A 17,978-nucleotide genomic window follows, 5' to 3' on the forward strand; every position below is an offset into this window, starting at 1 on the left:
CCCCCCCCCCCCCCCCCCAGCCATAAAAGACAGCAAACAGCTTTCCACCATGGAAATGTCTAAGACCAGCAAATATTTCATCCTGAAGACACCATTAGAACGTATTTTGTCTCTCTTCTCAAAAACAATCCTAACCTTTGGGACCCACTGAAGTTCAGAATCATGCTTCAGCCCTTTCTGGACACTCCTTGACTGCTGAGAGGGGTGGAGGACCAGCAGCATGCCAAAACCTGCTGACTAGAGAGAAAACAGGGTCTGAATGTGGGAGGAGGAAGCCCCCCCAACGGGGGGAAATTCCATCAAAGGAGTGGCCAGAAACCGCTTGAAGAAGGGCTGAGGCACCTCCTGTAAACACTACCTGGCCAAGCTCTCACCAAATTCAACAGGCACCCTCCCAGAGCGATGCCAAGGACAGCTGCTGGTAAGGAAAGATCGGGGTAACAATTTAGCCCTGGTTTCCTCTCCTTACAGCTGCTGTGATAGGGGTGAATTTTTCCGATTCTGCTGCCCCAAAGCCGAATCGAGCCCTGGAGAGAGCATTGCACACGTGTGGAACCCGCATTTTCACACCATCTCAGTTTCTGCCTGCTTCTCACTTTGGTTAACATTTGAAAAAATCCATTTCCCAGAGTGACTTTTTAAAGAAAATTATTTCAAGCTGGAAGCCAAAGGGACCATCTACAGTTTTGTTTGCTTTTGGGTTTGCTACTGGAAAAAAAAGAGGAAAAAACCCACTCTAGCGGGTAGCTTTCATTTTACCAGCTGCAAAAAAAATCTGTTAGGAGTATGGTTAGGAGAAACAGTTAACAAGACCTGGTTTATCAAAACTTGCCTGAGCCTTTCAGATGAGCACAGCTCAATGGCAGATATGAAAGGCAATGTCTAAGACAGAAATTGGGTCAGCAATCTGCAATAGCGTACTTGCCAGTGTGATCAGCGTGAACCTACAGCTAATGGGGACATCAGGATCTCCCAAACATGAGGATGGTGGAATGACCGGGGTGAAGAAGGAGCCTGTGGAGGTTTGGGGAAGCAGAAAGACTGGGTCATAACAAGGACCGTAGACTGTAATTGCTGTTGAAAGGAGAAAAAAAAAAAAAAAAGAAAAAGAAAAAAAAAGAAAAGCAGGTGATGTACTTAAGTCTTACTTTCTATATCCTTAATGAAAGGCACTGTTTTTAAAATGGTACTTTCATGCTTAAAACATAAAGTTTTAGATAGACAAAATGTTTGCCAGGAATCCATCTTAAATTAGATTTTGGTTTATTTGCTCTGGTTTTAGCATGTTCTATCTAAATATATATCTATATCTTAAAAGAAAAATAAAAGGAAAGTAATAATCAAGAGTCATAAATTTCCAGCAATATCACAAAATCCCTCGTTAGCTTTCTGAACGCTAAATGTCTCCATTGATTTAACAAAATGAACAAGGTCTGTACAATTTTTGAGAAGACAAACATGATCTAGTAACAGATTGGTATCTCTCTTCTTGGGGCTTTTCAGTGCATTTATTTAATGGTTTTGAATGTACATTACTTAACAGAAACATTAAATGCCAGTGCTTTGCAACAGTTTTGTTACTGTCTCTTTAAAGTAAACAAACAAAAAAAAATACATTCAAAAAAACAAGGCTGTTTTGCTCATGTGATGGCAGAGGCTTTGGGCAGCTGCAACATGCACTGCTCCTGCTCAGCGACATTACCCAACATCAGTCAGCTGTCACCAAAATTGTTGCACGGAAAGCTTTAAAGGGGAAAAAGAAAGGTTTGGGGGCGGGGGAGAACAGAGCAAAATGCCACACATGCCAGCTAGCCTTTCCAGAAGGAAGACACCAGGGTATGTGTATTTGGGGGAGGAAAAGGGGGGTAAAGAGCGCTAACGCAGAGAAAAACTTGACTTCAGGGGAAAAACCAGCAGCTCTCTGAAACTTGTTTAGCAGGTTTGTATTCCTAATGTAATCTGACTTCTGCGTTGGTGGTGGTTTTTGCCCTATTTCTTACTTTGCTTTGCAAGAGAAATGTAACAAAACTGAGGTAGAAATAATGGTGGGCACTCTCCAGCCTGGAAGGTTTTCTAATGGATGCTAAATGAAGATTGCATTAAGGACGATGGAGCCGTACATACACAACAAAAACTCAACTTTACAGTTTGGGAAGGGAAATAAATGTACTTTGAGGGTTCAGTTTTGCTTTGTTATTTGTACTGTTTGTTTGGTCACAGTCCGCTGCGTTGCTATAAACAGCTCTGCAACCCATAGCTCTGCCAGCGACCGACACTGATCCCACTCCCTACAGCTTCACCAAAATAACCTCAAAACTACGACTAGAGCTGCGCAATAGAGGCCAGCGGTCACAGCTTAAGGTAATTTGCCTCTCGGAGTCCTACCAAATCTCACGTTTGACTGTTTCGGATGCAAACATAAACCGATTAAGTGGCTCTTTTTTCATCTATGCACCTTCTAAAGACTGTATCACGTAATTATCAAGGAGCAATATGCTGAAAACTCTTACAGTTTGCGAACAAGGAAAATCATTCTGCTCTGGCTTGATCTGACAAATTGGCAAAAGAACCATTTCTGAACACTGGGAAATCCTTCTGTTTCTATTTTTAAAAACTGTAAAGCTTCAGTCATATCACACTTTAGTTTTTTCCTGGATACATTCAAAGTAATTTTCCTTGCCATTTTCCAATTGTTGAGGTAAACATACATATTTAATATAAAGTAACATTGAAGCCTAGCCTATAACTCTCAGCAGTACATAGTGCTTTCAACACATTCCTTTGAGGTACTGTACAAATCACAATCACTTTCCTGAGTTTTTGCAGACAGAACATTAAAAGAAATGAACTGCAGAAATTAAGGTCCAGATTACCATTACCCTGTTTTACCTGTTCTTAGTTTAACACCACAGAACAGACAGGATTGAGGAATACTGTTGCTCTTAGAATAGCAAAAATCTGGTTCTCTGTCGCAACACAACCGTTCATCTCTTTAGTCCAATAATGTTTGAAGTTAAAGCTCTTTATATTAGCACATGCCACCAATGTAATTGTGAGGCAAACAAAAAATAAAGCACCACTTCAGGCACTTGACAGCAACTAAATCTCAAGAACAGCAGAATGGAATCAACACACAGGGTTCATGTCCTTCTGAAATCAACCCACTTGCACCTTGCTCCTTGGTGAGTATTGTCTAGCTTGAACAGAACTGAGCATCAACATGCGCTTTCTGTCATGTGTGGCTTTTTCAGATCAGCAGCTCTTGTTTGATGCACTTTTCCTTCAAGTCTACCCTGGCTCTTTAGAGACAAGGTAAATTGTAGTCTTCCCAGTACCCTTTGCAATTTTAACACTACTGAAAAGGGTTCTCTACCCTATGTAGCAGGTTCTGTGTGTGCCAACATTCATTACATTTTTTTTTTAAGTAGTATCACTGACTGCAACCAAACATTTTGTTCCATTCAACATATGTATCAAGCTCTTTTTGAGATATGCTAGGCTGTATCTTGCAGAAAGCATTTTCAAAGTCTTGATATGTAACTGGCCTCAACTGGCTGGGCATAATGGCTGAAAGGTCTGTGGCTGGCATGGCGTGGAGTGGCCCTACCACGGCTTCCTGACACAAGTGAGCCACATCTAGTCCAGAAAAGCCTTCTGTGCGCTGGACAAGCAGTGCAACCTCCTTGTCATTGAGACAGTAATTGTGCTGTGAGAGCAGTTGTACTATTATCTGGTGCCTCGCTGTGCTGTCAGGAAGTGGGATTAAGAGTCGTTTCATGAAGTACCTTCGAAGAGATTCATCAATTTCTTCCGGTTTACTCGTGGCGCAAATTACTACTATTTGGTCCTCAGCAGAAGTCAGTACAGTGTCCAGCTGCATAAGGAACTCGGTTCTCATCCGACTTACTGGACTGTGTTCTTCGCTCACTTGAGAAGAAAGGAGCATATCAATGTCACTAACAAAAATCACCGAGGGTTGGCGACACCTTGCCACAAGGAAGGAGGCATGGACAATTTTCTCTCCTTCCCCTAACCACTTTGTGACAAGGCCAGAGCCAGTGATTTTGAAAAACGTGGCCCCCAGCTGACTAGCTATACATCTGCCCATTAATGTTTTGCCTGTTCCCCGAGGTCCAAATAAAAGGATGCTCCGAGGTAGAGCAGTCAGTCCATTGAATGCATCTGACCTCAATACTGGCCATAAAACCTCCTCCTTAATGACGGCCTTTACTAGATCTAGGCCAGCAATGTCGCTCCAGTCCACGGGAGGTCCTTGGTTGATAATCTCATTGGTAACAAGGTCAATGAGGTGTGTGTCAGTATTCTTCAGTTGCTCGTCCACAGAGTGGTTGGATGAGGTAGCTGCACGAAGTCCCGGGCCTTGCATTGGGTGAGGGAGGAGCTGCCTGTGCTCGTCACCGTGCTCATTCATTACTGGGGAGGTATATTTCCCAAATGAGTCACTCGATCTCGAACCCAGTGAGTTTTTAGCAGTACTGTAGGATGGGGGTGTTAGAGCCCTACTGGACTGGCTGCTGAATTTCCTTTGCTGTTCAGAGGACATTAGCTGCTTTGTTGGCTTAAATGCTAAGGATGATGTTTCAGCACTTCTGTCAAAACCATTCCCCCTGTTTGCATTTGAAATGCTGTTGTCGGGCATTCGATACATGGGACTCTGTGTAGATCTCTGTTGGCCATAGCTGTAATTTCCATAACTGGAGTCCATTTCTCCTTGCCCTGCCATGTAGAAAGCTTTCCTTTTGAGAGAGCTGGCTGAACTGTTTGTCAGGGCAGATGGCGCGATGGGCGTCAGACCATGGCCCTGGTAGGAGTAGCTGGGGACGGTGGTCGGGGGCAGAGGGGTCGGAGCAGGGATTCCTGAAGGCAGGTATGCCGAGGGTGGTGGGGCACCCCCAGGGCTGTACCCAGGGCCAACAGCGGTTTGAGGAGGATAACTGGCAGAAGGGTAGCTGTAACTGGAGAGGTTAGAGGTCCCGTTGTAGCCGGGGACGAGGGCTGGTGGTGGCGGAGGTGGCGGGGGCTGTAAAAGTCCCGAGCTATGTAGGGGGGATGGATGAGGGGATGGAAGTGCAGGTGCTGGCTGGCCACTGTAACTGGTATGCAAGTACGAGCCATTGTATCCTGCGGCGTATTCCTGAGATGGGAGCCCTGAATGAAGACTGGGAACGGTGTGACTTCCACAGGTGCTGCTGGAGTAACTGGGTTCAGCCAGGTTACTGGCCACCCCCGGAGAGCTCCCGATGCTGGCCGAGACATCTGCGGGAGGGAGGGCTGCACTTACCCCAGCTTTGCTGGCGGTGATAACGTCTGGGACACAGTTCATGGGATACACGCTCTCAGAGTTCAGCGATGGCTGCCAGGGCTCGCTTTCATTCTTCCGGCCGTTCACCAGCCCCGAGGGAGCTTCAGAGTAATTGCTGAGAATGGGCCGCTCGGCCGGGCCTTCCAAAATACCAGAGTATTTTTCTGCATACTTTTTCAGAAGATTGGAGGCAGTCAAAGCCGAGATGTCATCGTTGGCCCAGGCGTACTGGTAGGTGCGCTGCAGGTGCCCCCGGTAGGCTTCCACCTTGTGGGCAGGGGACCGGGTGGTTGAAGTGATATCAAAGTGCTGTTCTGGCCACTGGGCATGCTCCGGCGTCCACTGCATCTTCAAGCCTAGGGTGGCAGGAAAAAACAAAGTTAACAGCGAGCTCGGCCTTTTTCAGATGCTTTTAAATGAGTTCTCAAATGTAGTGTCTGTGAACTTCTTCAGCTCTCTGAAACACTGTGCTTAACACCACAAATCCTTAAGAAAGGAAAATGCAATGCCCTTATGAAGCCATATAAACTGCTTGGTTTGTTGTAGGTGCATGCACACGGAGCCACGTTTTTTGCCGATTCAGTAGGGGGTGATTTGTCACTTTAAAAAAATACAGGTAATGCCAGATTTCTCAAAGTAATTAAATAAGACTCAGTACATTTTAAATACTCTGAGTGCAGATTTATTGTTAACATACAAGGCATCCAACTGCTCTGTCCTCTCTCATCACTGTTTCAGTTTTATATTTTAACCAATATAAAAATATGAGACACAGCTGACAGATCACATCTAGGATACCTCTCTTATTTGGTACTGAACACCTAGTTAGCACAGTATAATGCACCCTGCGCAGAACAATATGACACAGACATAGCAGGTCATTCCATAATCCAACTCTCATCTAAAGTGGTCCACGACAGTTTCAAATCTGCTTCGTGGAGTGCAGCAAAGCAATCTCCCAGGCAGCGCTCCGTCGCTTTCATCACACAAAGCCTACAACTCGGTATGAATTACAACTGGCTCCTTTCTGCCTCTCAGTTCTGTTGTTGAGGCTCTGGAAAAAAAAAACCAAGCATGACTTGTCTGCCGGTCTCCTTGCTTGCTCTCTCTCTCGCCCCCCTCTTCCCCCCTCCACCGCCGCACAGCCTCCAGGGTACAAAGAAAGAGGGTTTAAAAAAAAAATAAATAAAGAAAAAAAAAGATGAAAAAAAAGAAAAAGAAATGAAGCCAAGTCCCTAAAAGTTCCGTGGCTTCCACAGCTGGCTATAAAAAACCCCTATCAATAAAAAGAAAAAAAAAAGCAAATGTCATTTTAAAGCAATTAATCTTGTAAATAATGTGATGTGAATTATCCCCCCTCCTCGTAATCCACCACGCGCAGGCAGAGCAATTTACAAGCGTTACGATAACCCCCGCCAACTCGTACCTATGCATGGTAAACACATTGCTGATTTTTGTGCAGCTGTATCAAATAGACCTCCTTAATCTCTCTCGTATTACCAAAAGTGATTTTTGCAAACTGTCTTGTGCCCTCTGGCACAGATTCCCTGATAAGGAGGAGGCCCAGTCGAAATGAAGCATCTGTGGCACTAGCTCCCCTCTGAATTACTGCAGTCTATTTTGACAGCTTCTACCCCCTCCTGTTTTTCTCCCCAACCCCTTTAGCTCTTCATTGCCTGACTCTGGCATCTGACATGGCCAGCTTAGCCTCGCTGAGCTAAACCTAACACAGCACACAGTTTGGTAACAGAATGGCATGTTTATTCCCTTCTGACTCCCTCTTCCTTGTTTGCAAAACCACTGCACCAGACACTGGAAGTTAATTAGCAGGATGATGCTGTGCTAATTGTGTTAATTTACAAGGTTTTAGTCAAAGAGAATCATGCCAGGGCTGGCACTGCTGTCATGCTTCCGACTTAATGATTAAGAAATACTGAAAACAAGGTGGGAAGGATTGCAGTAATTACACAATAAATGAATAAAGCAACAGATTCATTTGCAATTATATTTTATTGCAGTTGCACTCATTTGCATTTGGATTCTTCATTTTTATTTTTGGATCCATGTATTTGCAAATCACCAAATCATTTAAATTTAGCCTGAAAACTGCAAAGTACCTCTAATTGAGCCTTATATTTTATTAGTACAAGCACTGCAAATCTCACTCCACATGAGCATGCCATTGATTACTTGTGGATATTTTTTTCCTGAGTGTTCTCTTTCTCTCTCATTCTTCAAACACTTTGACAACTTGAGAAAAATGTCTGTTAACAATTATACAGTTATCCTATAAAAGTTAATTCAGAGAAGTGCTTTTGACAAATGCAGCTTTGAGACTGAGTTTTTGGCAGATTTATTTCTTTCATTTAGCATTAATATAATCTTTTTTGCTAATTGTTTCTGATGTTTCAACCACTGCCTTTCAGAGGGGGTAAATGTATCATGAAATTGGGTGAAATTATAGAAATCACGCTCATATGAAAAAATGCAATTTTAATGAGAAACTATCAGAAGCTTTTCAGAAATCATACTTTGTTAAATTCAGCTGGAAATCTGAAGAGCAAATCACCAAGAGCCAATTGCAAGTAATCAGTATCTAAAATTCTTCTGGTGTCATGGGATTTACTTCAAGCTTTTTTGAAAGGAAAGAATATTAATGTTCCTGTAATGTAGAACTGCCTAACAGACATACAAGTTCATTACCCTTATTAAAAAAAAAAAAAAAAAAAGCCAACCAACCAACCAAAACCTATCCATGTTCTGCGATACTGGGTTTTTATAAGGTTACCAAAACCCTGAAAGCTTCTGTTACAGAGATGCAGAAGAACTTGAGCAGATTGATGCTTCACTAGATACTAATGGAGGGATGCCATGAGAAAGACTCTTCACATAGAACGCATGAAAGCAGCAGTGAAACTTTTGAAAAAGAAGGTAAAATCGGCATGGGTAGAGCAGAGAATCTGGCTGGGCTAGTGCTTGTACTGTGGTTAATGAATGTGCTTTTGGCATGTTGTCTTTAGCGGCTTGTAAAAGAAAGACTATTCAATCGAAAGAGATAAAAGAATGCACTAGGTCACGTTGCACAACAACATATATTATACTTCACAAGCTTTTCAAAATACCTTTCACAAATACTTTAAAAATTTCATCAGTTGGTCTTTTTTATTTAGAATGGATCACGTGCTTTTAAAATATAATAATTCTATTTCTAGTCACAGTGGGGAGATGTATTTAGATGGTGTAAAAATTCAATTCTTTGAATTTCATTTGTCTAGATTAATTTATTTTCCTTATGATGAGGCTGCAAAAGAATGTTAGAAAATCTGAATTATCCATTATAAGAGGAAGAGGGAAATCACGTTATCAGCGTTCTTTATTTGGAATAATTGCTAGATAGACCAGTACTTTCACATCGTCATGCTATCTTTGGGTATGCTCACTGCACAATAATTGAAAGTTTATTTATTGATGCATATTAAATACCAATGCATTTAACAAAGGCTGTAAAGGCAGGATTAGGCTTTGATTAGATAAGCTTAAAAGAACAGGACTGTTCTCATCCCATGAAACATGAGCATTTATTCCAGCACATTGCAATCATTAGTGTTATTTGGAAGCATAGGTTAATAGTTAACCATAAGCATATTTTTTGCATTAGTATGCAGCGAAGAAATCTGTATTTACATGGCGCCCACTGGACTGGGAGGCACAAACAGCCATTTCCTCAATTTGATACTAATCGAAAAAGCAGCAAACTTTTGCTAGGTTTGACTCCGTTTGTTAATGGTTCGATAATTGTTTGACAAAAGCCAAATGTCTGACTTGGGAGAAAAAAAAAGAAGTTGTAGTTTCTTTTAATTATGCAAACGCTCCCTCCTCCTCCAATTGCTTAATATTTGCAGCCACTTCCTCTCCATATTTTAAATTGTATTTTCTTAGTTGCTTTTCATATGAGCTGATACACCTTCCTGCATTTCTTTTGTTAGGAATCCAAATGCTGATATAAACATCTAAAATCAGGTAAATAAGGGCATATTTAGAGGTTGCGGTTTTTTTTTTTTAGTGTAATTTAAACTCTGACATAAATCATGGTGTGTTTGCTTAATAACTTACTGAAAATCCAGAAGCAATGCAAGGCTGAATGTATTTTTCAGAAAAATCTTTGCTAACTTAGGAATCCTCTAAGCTGTCGACATTTTTGAACTGTGTAAACTGTGCTGGTACAGGCTGTAAAAAGCAAAAGGAAAGGATTCTGTTCTTTAAGTACAGGTACGTACTTATCAGAGAATTGCTTTTAAGATAAATTTAATACATTATATAGGAGAGGCAGTGTAGGCTTTTTTAGCAGTATCTATTTTTCCTTGTCCTGACAGCCCTGCTATACATCCTTCCTCCATAATTCTTCCAGTTGGATCTATCTGAATTACATTTAAAGTAATTATAGTCAACAATTTCATCATTCAATTAATTTGAACTTAAGTGTTTGACCATTTTTTCCCTTCTAATTTTGTGCACTTAGCCTGAAAATGTAAAATCTAATATATAATACTCCATCATTTTCACATACAATAATTTCATATGGCAAAAATTCACTTCAGATTTATGAATTAAAATAAACAAAACAAACAAACAAATGAACAAAAACAAAAAAAAAGAAAGTATGTCAGAGTTAGGAAAAAATAACATTGTAATCTGAACGCAAAAAGGAACAAGGAACATTCTACACATCCTGGATGTCCAGCAGGGCGCGATCCTGCTGGGAGCTCGAGTGAGTTTCTGCATACAAAGAACCCTCCTCTGCTGGTGCCCTCAGTATCAGGTCAAACTGCTCAGCCCCTTACAGGATTATATCTGTTACAGAAGATAAAAATAAATAACTAGCCTTCCCTTTCAGTTTAAATAGAAGAGTTTCTGTTGAAAACAGCCATGGAAAAGTCCAGAAAGACTAGCTAGGACCACACTGGGTGACAACACAGTGAAGGATTTACGGAGTCCCACAGACAAGTCCCAAGGATGGCAATTACCTGCCAACTAACCAACTTGGTTAGCAACGATCTGCTTTAGACAAAGGACACTGGGACTTTAGTAAGCCTCTCATCTATTCACATCTCTAATAAAATAATCAAGCTAAAATTAAATCATATACCACTGTGGTTTTCTCCAGATACTGGCAGAGGTTGCACTGCGTTTCCAGAGACACTGAGGAACAAAACCTAAAGGACATGGAGCTACTGTGCACAAGGAGCTAGAAACAGGGCAGCGCACCAACCTTCCCAACCAGCTACCAAAGATTCAGCTTGGATCAGGGGCCTCCAACTGTTCCTTCAACATACCTGAGGCAAAAGAAAATAATTCTTCTCCTGTTGTGGTCTCTCTATTCCTACTCTGTTCATCCCTGCAGTGCCTTAGGTCCTATCTAGCACAGGTCTGCAGGTTCATTCGTAAACAAGCAGGTTCTTAACTTTAGGCATATGGTTAAATATGTTCTGAGCATCCGCTTAACGCTCTGTTGAAAAGGGGCAGACTGTACCAGGGGCGAACAAGTACATGAGATGTTTCTGATAACTGTCCGCAACAGACTCGTAGGAGCACACTGTTCCAAGGTAGGAAACGACTCCCAAAACCAGAGCTTTGAGTTTCACCAACCCTCTTCCCTCTAGACTTGCAAGTGGATGTGAACTTCATCACTTCGGACTGCTTACACATTTAGCCAAATATTCCAACAGCTGCCTCTGCCCACTGAACTGTTACTTTCAGCTCTGTCTCCAATTATTCAAGACATGGAGCATTTACACTATGGACCACAATGGTTTTAGCCTCAGATTGCTTCTTTTGGATATGCAGAGATCAGCTCTGCCAAAACAGCTATTGACTTAAATAGGCACCTCACTGGGCAAGTGCCAGGACTCCTCAAACCTCATACTTCAGTGAGAGGCGAAGGTGTTAGTACCTTGAGGATCAGGCCCTAAATCCACATTTTAAAATCCTTCTTAAACATGGCGCAGGGCTGAAAAAAAGAGTTGTGCCATAACCACTGTTTGAGATGTAGGACATGCAGCTCCCTGGGTTTGTACTAAATCTGATCATATTTTGTAAGACTGTATACTGTCATATGTCCCATAACAATAAAAATTAATTCAAGATAAAACATTTCTTTTACACTCCATTTTTATTAATAAGCATGATTTCAGCTGTTTGAAGATAGTGCAACTGATCTCTCTTAATTGGAAACAGGAGGGATTTTGAAGAGTGGATTGAGCTAATTATGTTTTGCAGGAGAAAAAAAAAAAAAAGGAAAGAAAATGATTCCCACATTTATTTTCTAATTACTTAGTGAAGACCTCTGCTCCAGTCCATGAGGAACTCCTTTGACGTCAAAGGATTTGGTGGGAGGAAGAACCTCCAACTGAGCTGCCCAGCCACACGGGCCTAACTTTGGAAGCTTTTTTTCAGTAAGTGGCAGTCACAAACTCATGAAAACAGGCCTGGAAAGTGCTCTCAGCACTTTTTTGGTAGGGGTCTATTCTTTCTCTTATTATATATAGCCCATGCATGCCATGCACACCAGTGGGAGCAAGCTGTTGGCAGGGTGTTTACAATATGATTCCCATCTAGCAGGGCTAGTGAAAACATTTCAATCTTTAAAACAAAACACTTAAATAATGAGTAATATTGAGGATCACATACATGTCAACATCACTAAAAGATAAAAGCAGTAAAAAAATGCAACATATTTTAGGAGAGCCTGGACCAGTTAAAAATGAAATTCCAGACGTGGAATCTCAACCTAATACATCCCAATTATCTAATTTAAATGCTATCAAATGATTATTCCTTTTAAATCACACTTTCACACCTCACAACAGCAAATTGCAATACATTTACAGCAAATGAGTTCTCTCCTGCCAAGCCCCCTCCCTGCCATTTACATAAAGCAACGCCTTTGATAGTCACAAAGACATTTCTGGCTAAATGGCCTTTAGCTGATCCATCAGCTTCAAAGGCCTTCTGAAACAGAAATAAGGAGAAATAATAGTCAAGCTAGCAAAGGGAAACTAGGTCCAGAGATGACACTATCATATTTTGCCAGCAGAAGCAGGTTGGATCCGTAGGCCAACCAAACAGCAGCCCACCCATGTGGATGACAGGGACCCTAACTATTACTTAGGCATGACATGGGGCCTCCTGGGATGCTGCCCATCTCAGAGGTATTGGTTTCTCTGCAGCAACAGTCCTAGAGCACAAAACCATTCTCAGTTCAGGGCTCCATCCTTGCAGCGTAATCACATTGATGCACTATAATTGTGTACCATAAGTAGAACGATTTATGCATGCATGTGTCAGAACCCTTCTATATAGAGAATTGGTCATATTTGTGATTATTTGTAGTTTACCTTTAAAATACTTTACTCCATCAGTCTGCCCTCACTGTACTCATTTGCTCATAACACTTTTCTAAACAGAGTAGAAAACAAACTAACAAAGACAATAATTGTAATTAGTTTACTTTTCACTTACTACGATGCCTCCTCTTCCCAGGCTCTAGATTTTTAAGCTGTTTCTGTCAAATGCCTCCAAAGGACCTAACATATTTTGTCAATGCCAAATGAATAAGACCATAATAATTTCTGAGAGAGTGCTCAGAAGAACAGTAAATGTAAATAAAAGTAAGCATAAAAAGTCACTTTTTGTAGTCCACTGAACACACGCTTATAGTTATAATGTTTTTTTAAAAGATTTAATATACCACATAATGTGCAATTTATGCCTATATAAACATGAGAATCAACATAACTAATGCCGTATAACTCTAGTGATTCTGAGAATTAAAGTATACACATGATAAAATATAGTCGTAAATGAATACGGAGTTTGGCCACTTGGCACAAGTATTTATGCATATTTGCCAATGCAAAATAGCTTAGACCTGGAACATGATTCTGCTCCCACTGAAGTGCTTACTTCAAGTCTCCGATAAACCCAACGGAAGCTTTTAGAAGTGCAACAAACTGCACGCTTTCTTTTAAAGCAACAAAATAGCTGAAGTAGCCTTTTCCTTGGTTCCCCTTCCAGAAGTGGAGTTGGAGGCACATTTACCTTGAAAGAGCATAACACAAATCCTTAAAAGCAGAGCAGATAAAACACAGTCACTGCTTTATCGCGTTTCTCACATAATCAACTGCAGCAGGTGAAACACAGAACCCTGAACTTGTTCTTTTAGCAAGTAAGTGAGAGGCGAAAGGAATGAATTTTCAGCACTAGGGAGCCCATATGGAACATCCAGATCCTGACCTAAACTCTTACAGTGGAAAAAAAAAATCTGAAAATGATAATTTTCAAATATTGGATTCTATTATTTTTTTCCATTTCTGCTACTAATCATGAATCAGTAAATTGTTTCCTTTAATAGGAATTTTTTTTTCATTCACCCTTAGAATTATTGCTTGGTTCCTCACCATAACTAAAGCATTTTTAAAACCTTTTTTTCATGTATCTTAAATCCATTAAGACAATTTCCTTCTTAAGCTCACTTCCTTTTGCCAAATGAAGATCATCAGGACATACCACACGTGTCCATAGGGACAGCAGAGCTAATGAATATGTATGCTTTATGTCACAACAGAGCACTCCCCTTGTTCTGCAGTATCGACCTTCTCTTATGTGAGTAAATAACAGGTGAGCACTTGAGCATGAGGATAAATGGGGTTAAAACTGCCATAAAGGGACATACTTTATTTGAACAAAGTGGGTGCACAATAAATAGAGATTTAAGTGATGCTGAATTATTTTTTATATCGCGCTGTTCCAAAATGTTAGAAAATAATCTTGCCTTAAAACATAAACCCAAGTTATATAGCAAGAGTTATTTAAGATATATTTCCCTCCAATTAACAGCAGCAGCACTCTGTATAAATTCCACTACGTTATATTTTTTTATATATTTTTCAGTCATCATACTCTAAAATACATATATATGTATGTATTTCATAGCTTTATGTATACAAAGAAAAGGTTAATTCCAGAGATTTATCTAACCAGCCCTATTCGCCTTTACAAATATGAAGGCAAAGATCAATTTCAGTAAGTTTCAAATAACTGTAGTCAGGTTTGACCCAATACACTCAACAAACAGGAATGAAAAAGCAAATTTATATGGGCCAATAACACAATGCTCCAGCCTGGAACCAGGAATACTGCTTTCCTTTTAAAGCACTTATTCCAAAACCTACCAACATAGGAAAGGTATAAACAGTTGCTTTACTGAGATTAGAGTACCTCTGCTAATTAGCTAAATGAGAACAAATACCGATTAAATGTATATATAGAAGCAAGCTGATACTCAAGAAAAAAAATCCTTCTTAAGATGACTCCATAGTGTACAAAGCTTTCACAAAATTTGTTTATGTTATTTATGCATTTTGCTTTTTGGAAATCTGCACATTAATTTTTAATGAAATAGTAAAGAGATGTTGCGTCTCACACTTCGATAAAAATATTCTATAGCCAGGACTGGGTGACATAGTGCATTAATTCAGTGTCCTTCACTCCTGGGACCTGCGTATAATTTAGTCCAGCCTGAAGAAAATAACTTTGATCTGAAGGCTGTGGAAAAAGCTACATATGAAATGAGTTTTGGTAGGTTTAGTGTTGTTTCTTATATACAAGACGACATATGAAGATAAACTGCTTTAGAATGCTCCTGACGTGGCCCAGGATTAAGAGCAGGGAGCTCTTAGCAGAGCTCACCCACTCTCTCCCTTTTCCTTGGTGTACCAGACACACACCACACTCTCTCTGCTGTAAGAATCAGAGTGCCTAGCACTGGCATACACTGTCTTTCCAAAGAGAATACCCTGTGAAAAATATGATTGTATTATCAACGAGTACACTGATTTGGTCTCTCCATTAAAAGAAAAAAAAAACACCAAACAACAACATCTATATTTCAACATGAGAGATGACGTTGTAAGAAGGGATGATGTTAACACAGGGAACCCGAGATTTCCTCCTCAAGGTAGGGAACACCTTAGCTAAGTCGTCAGAACTGCACTAACGCTCTTAGGGAAAACAGAGCTCCGGCGCGGCTCCTTCCCAGGCTTGGCTGCGCAAGCAGCTGACCCTTCCTTTCCTTCCTGCTCCCCCGAAAGCAGAGAAACAAGATTAAAAGCAGAAGCATAACCAAAGAACTGACATCCTAGAAACACTAAGCTGAGCTAAATCTTTTTCCCACTTAAACCTTTCAATTATTGTATTCCACAAATTCCAAAGATTCTTTCTTGCTCATTCAGTGGAATGTATCTGAATTAGCTACTGAAAAATGGAATACAGCCTATTTTTTTGCATGCTTTTAGTTTGGGACTTACTGTATTGTTTCCTGAGCATTTGAAAGGAACTGTATAGATTGTTCAGTTAGCTTGACAAATTATCTTGGGGACGGGGGGAGGAGGAACAGGGAATTTTCTATAGATAACTATAGAAATTCTCTCTCTCTATATATATGCATATACATTTATATATTTTACACACACACCTGCACCAGAGAGAGAATGTGCTGAGAAATTTAATTCTGTGTATGCTGATATTTTTGCCATATTCCTGGAGAGAGTAGGAAGGCAAAACCCCTAACTCTTCATGTTGTATGTTGATTCTCCTTTCTCAAAAAGAGCAAAGTTCATCCTGCAACAGGAAAAGTTGAGCCATGTCCCGAAACACACAGTACGTCATGGAGAGGGTGCACAGGCATTTCAAGGGGCAGAAGAGAATAACGCACTGGCTTTAAAACCAGAAAGAAATAATAGAGCCCAGCTGATAAAATGTCACATTCCTTTGCAGCTGTCACACAAATTCAGCCTTTTTTGTAGTCAGCCTTCAAGAGGCAACAAAAATCTAAACCATGCGATGATCATGTCAATAACTAGCTGAGAACTGTTGATAGCTTAAATAACAATAAAATGTGTTATTTTTTTCCTGTAATTTTGTCCATAGTGTTATTGCATATGTAGTCACCTAATGATGAAATAGTTTTTAAAATTTGCTTCAGGGTACAGAAGTCAAGCTCCACTGATTAGCATCTCAAAGCGCACTACAGGCACACATTTGTATAGCTGAATAATAGCACTTGTGTTTGTATGATGTTTTAAAAAAAAGAAAAAAATGCACTATTTCACTTGATGTTTGATGATGCACACTGACAAAATTCCTTTCTCTCACAAGTTATACAATATATCACAGCTAACTGTAAGAATTTCAAAGAGAAGGTAGCAGAGAGGTAACACAAAAAGAGCCAAAAAGAGGGGTTGGTGTCAATATGAGATGCCTAGACCCCGAGGTCGTTGGGCTTGATTCTCTTGTCACTTCTCTGGTTCGAAGTCACAAGCACCACTGAAGTTTACAATTTATTGTGAAGATGACAAATGTGTCCCACTTTTTACTTTATGATTTTCTTTTTAGGCAACAATTATTCAGAAGTTAATTACTCAAACAATATTTTGTTGACCAGCATTCGGGTTTTGTGCCACATGTATAATAAAAACTCATCACAGAAAATATTTCATTAAAATCTAGACACAGAGTTCTGATAGTTGCTGCATTAGCTCAGTTTCTGATTTATTTCCTATGCCTAATAAGGTGGCTTTCAAACTTTATCAAATGCGAACCCTCCTAAAATTTGCTGAAAACCGACTGGACAGAAGTCTGATTTTGGGCATGCTCTGAGACCCCAGTCCAACTCCCCGCCTTCAGCAGCCCCGCACCTTCCATGTGTGTCCCCCTTTTGTCATTTCTCCAGTTAGATTTTACGGTAAGGCTTTAGTTACAAAACTCTTCATCAAATTTTGTGTTAAATAATATTATAAAAGTGCATCCCCATGAATTTAGTATTAAAAATGCTCTACACTTAATAGGAACATAGGATTTTACTAAATATTCAGCAACTATCAGCTTAAATTCTTTTTCCCGTTAACACTTCTCTTTTCATCCAGATTGTGTAAGTAACATACAGGAATGACTTAAAAGAAAGCTTAACATTAATAGAGTTAAACACACTTAGCATCAAAAAACTAAGTTCATAAACTAACAAATACTCACTGAAGTATTTGATACCAGTAGTACAAATTTATTAAGCTTCATTTTTACTTTGGAAAAATTTTTTCAAAGTAAAAAGAAACACGTTAAATTATGAGGTACTGCGAAAGCTGTGAGAGTTCCGTGATTGCAAGTAAAAGATTTGCAGATCTTACAGATCTGCAAAAGATTTACAGATAACAATTGAAAGGTGCATTACACTAATCAGAGGAATGCATAACCTTTGCAAAGAGGGTACAAGTGAATCATTTTCATTTTGTCTCTTCTTATGGCTTTATATTCTTATGCAAGGGAAGCAGAGGAAACCTAAATATGACCCTATTTAGATATATTAACTGAAAAGCCTTTGTAGAATTTTTAAGCAAACAGGATTGTGCTTCCAACGCTGCCCATCTAGTTTTCCAATGTGTTAAATTGGACGGCTACTTGGACAGCTCTCTATTCATTACTGAACTGTGGAAAGGAAACACAGAGGTGGCATTTTCCTTTTAAACCATCTAATGCCTTGTAGCCAGATTCCAAAGCATCAAGGAGAGATTATTTCTTTCTTTTTTTTTTTTTTTTTTTTTTT

The 17,978-nt window shown here is 40.0% G+C and overlaps 1 protein-coding gene across 2 annotated transcripts in view; it reads right to left on the reverse strand.

Annotated features, from left to right (window-relative positions):
* Window positions 1-3,430: 3,430 nt before the first annotated feature.
* The window catches only part of FIGN (fidgetin, microtubule severing factor), a 101,407-nt gene continuing 86,859 nt past the window's right edge, over window positions 3,431-17,978 (reverse strand). For both annotated transcript variants that reach the window (XM_035896251.1, XM_009640741.2), the window contains one exon: window positions 3,431-5,679. In XM_035896251.1, coding sequence (XP_035752144.1) covers window positions 3,431-5,679 — 2,249 coding nt within the window. The remainder of the gene's footprint in view (window positions 5,680-17,978) is intronic.

Source organism: Egretta garzetta, unplaced genomic scaffold, assembly GCF_000687185.1.
Source record: "Egretta garzetta isolate BGI_Z169 unplaced genomic scaffold, ASM68718v1 scaffold16, whole genome shotgun sequence".
NCBI lineage: Eukaryota > Metazoa > Chordata > Aves > Pelecaniformes > Ardeidae > Egretta > Egretta garzetta.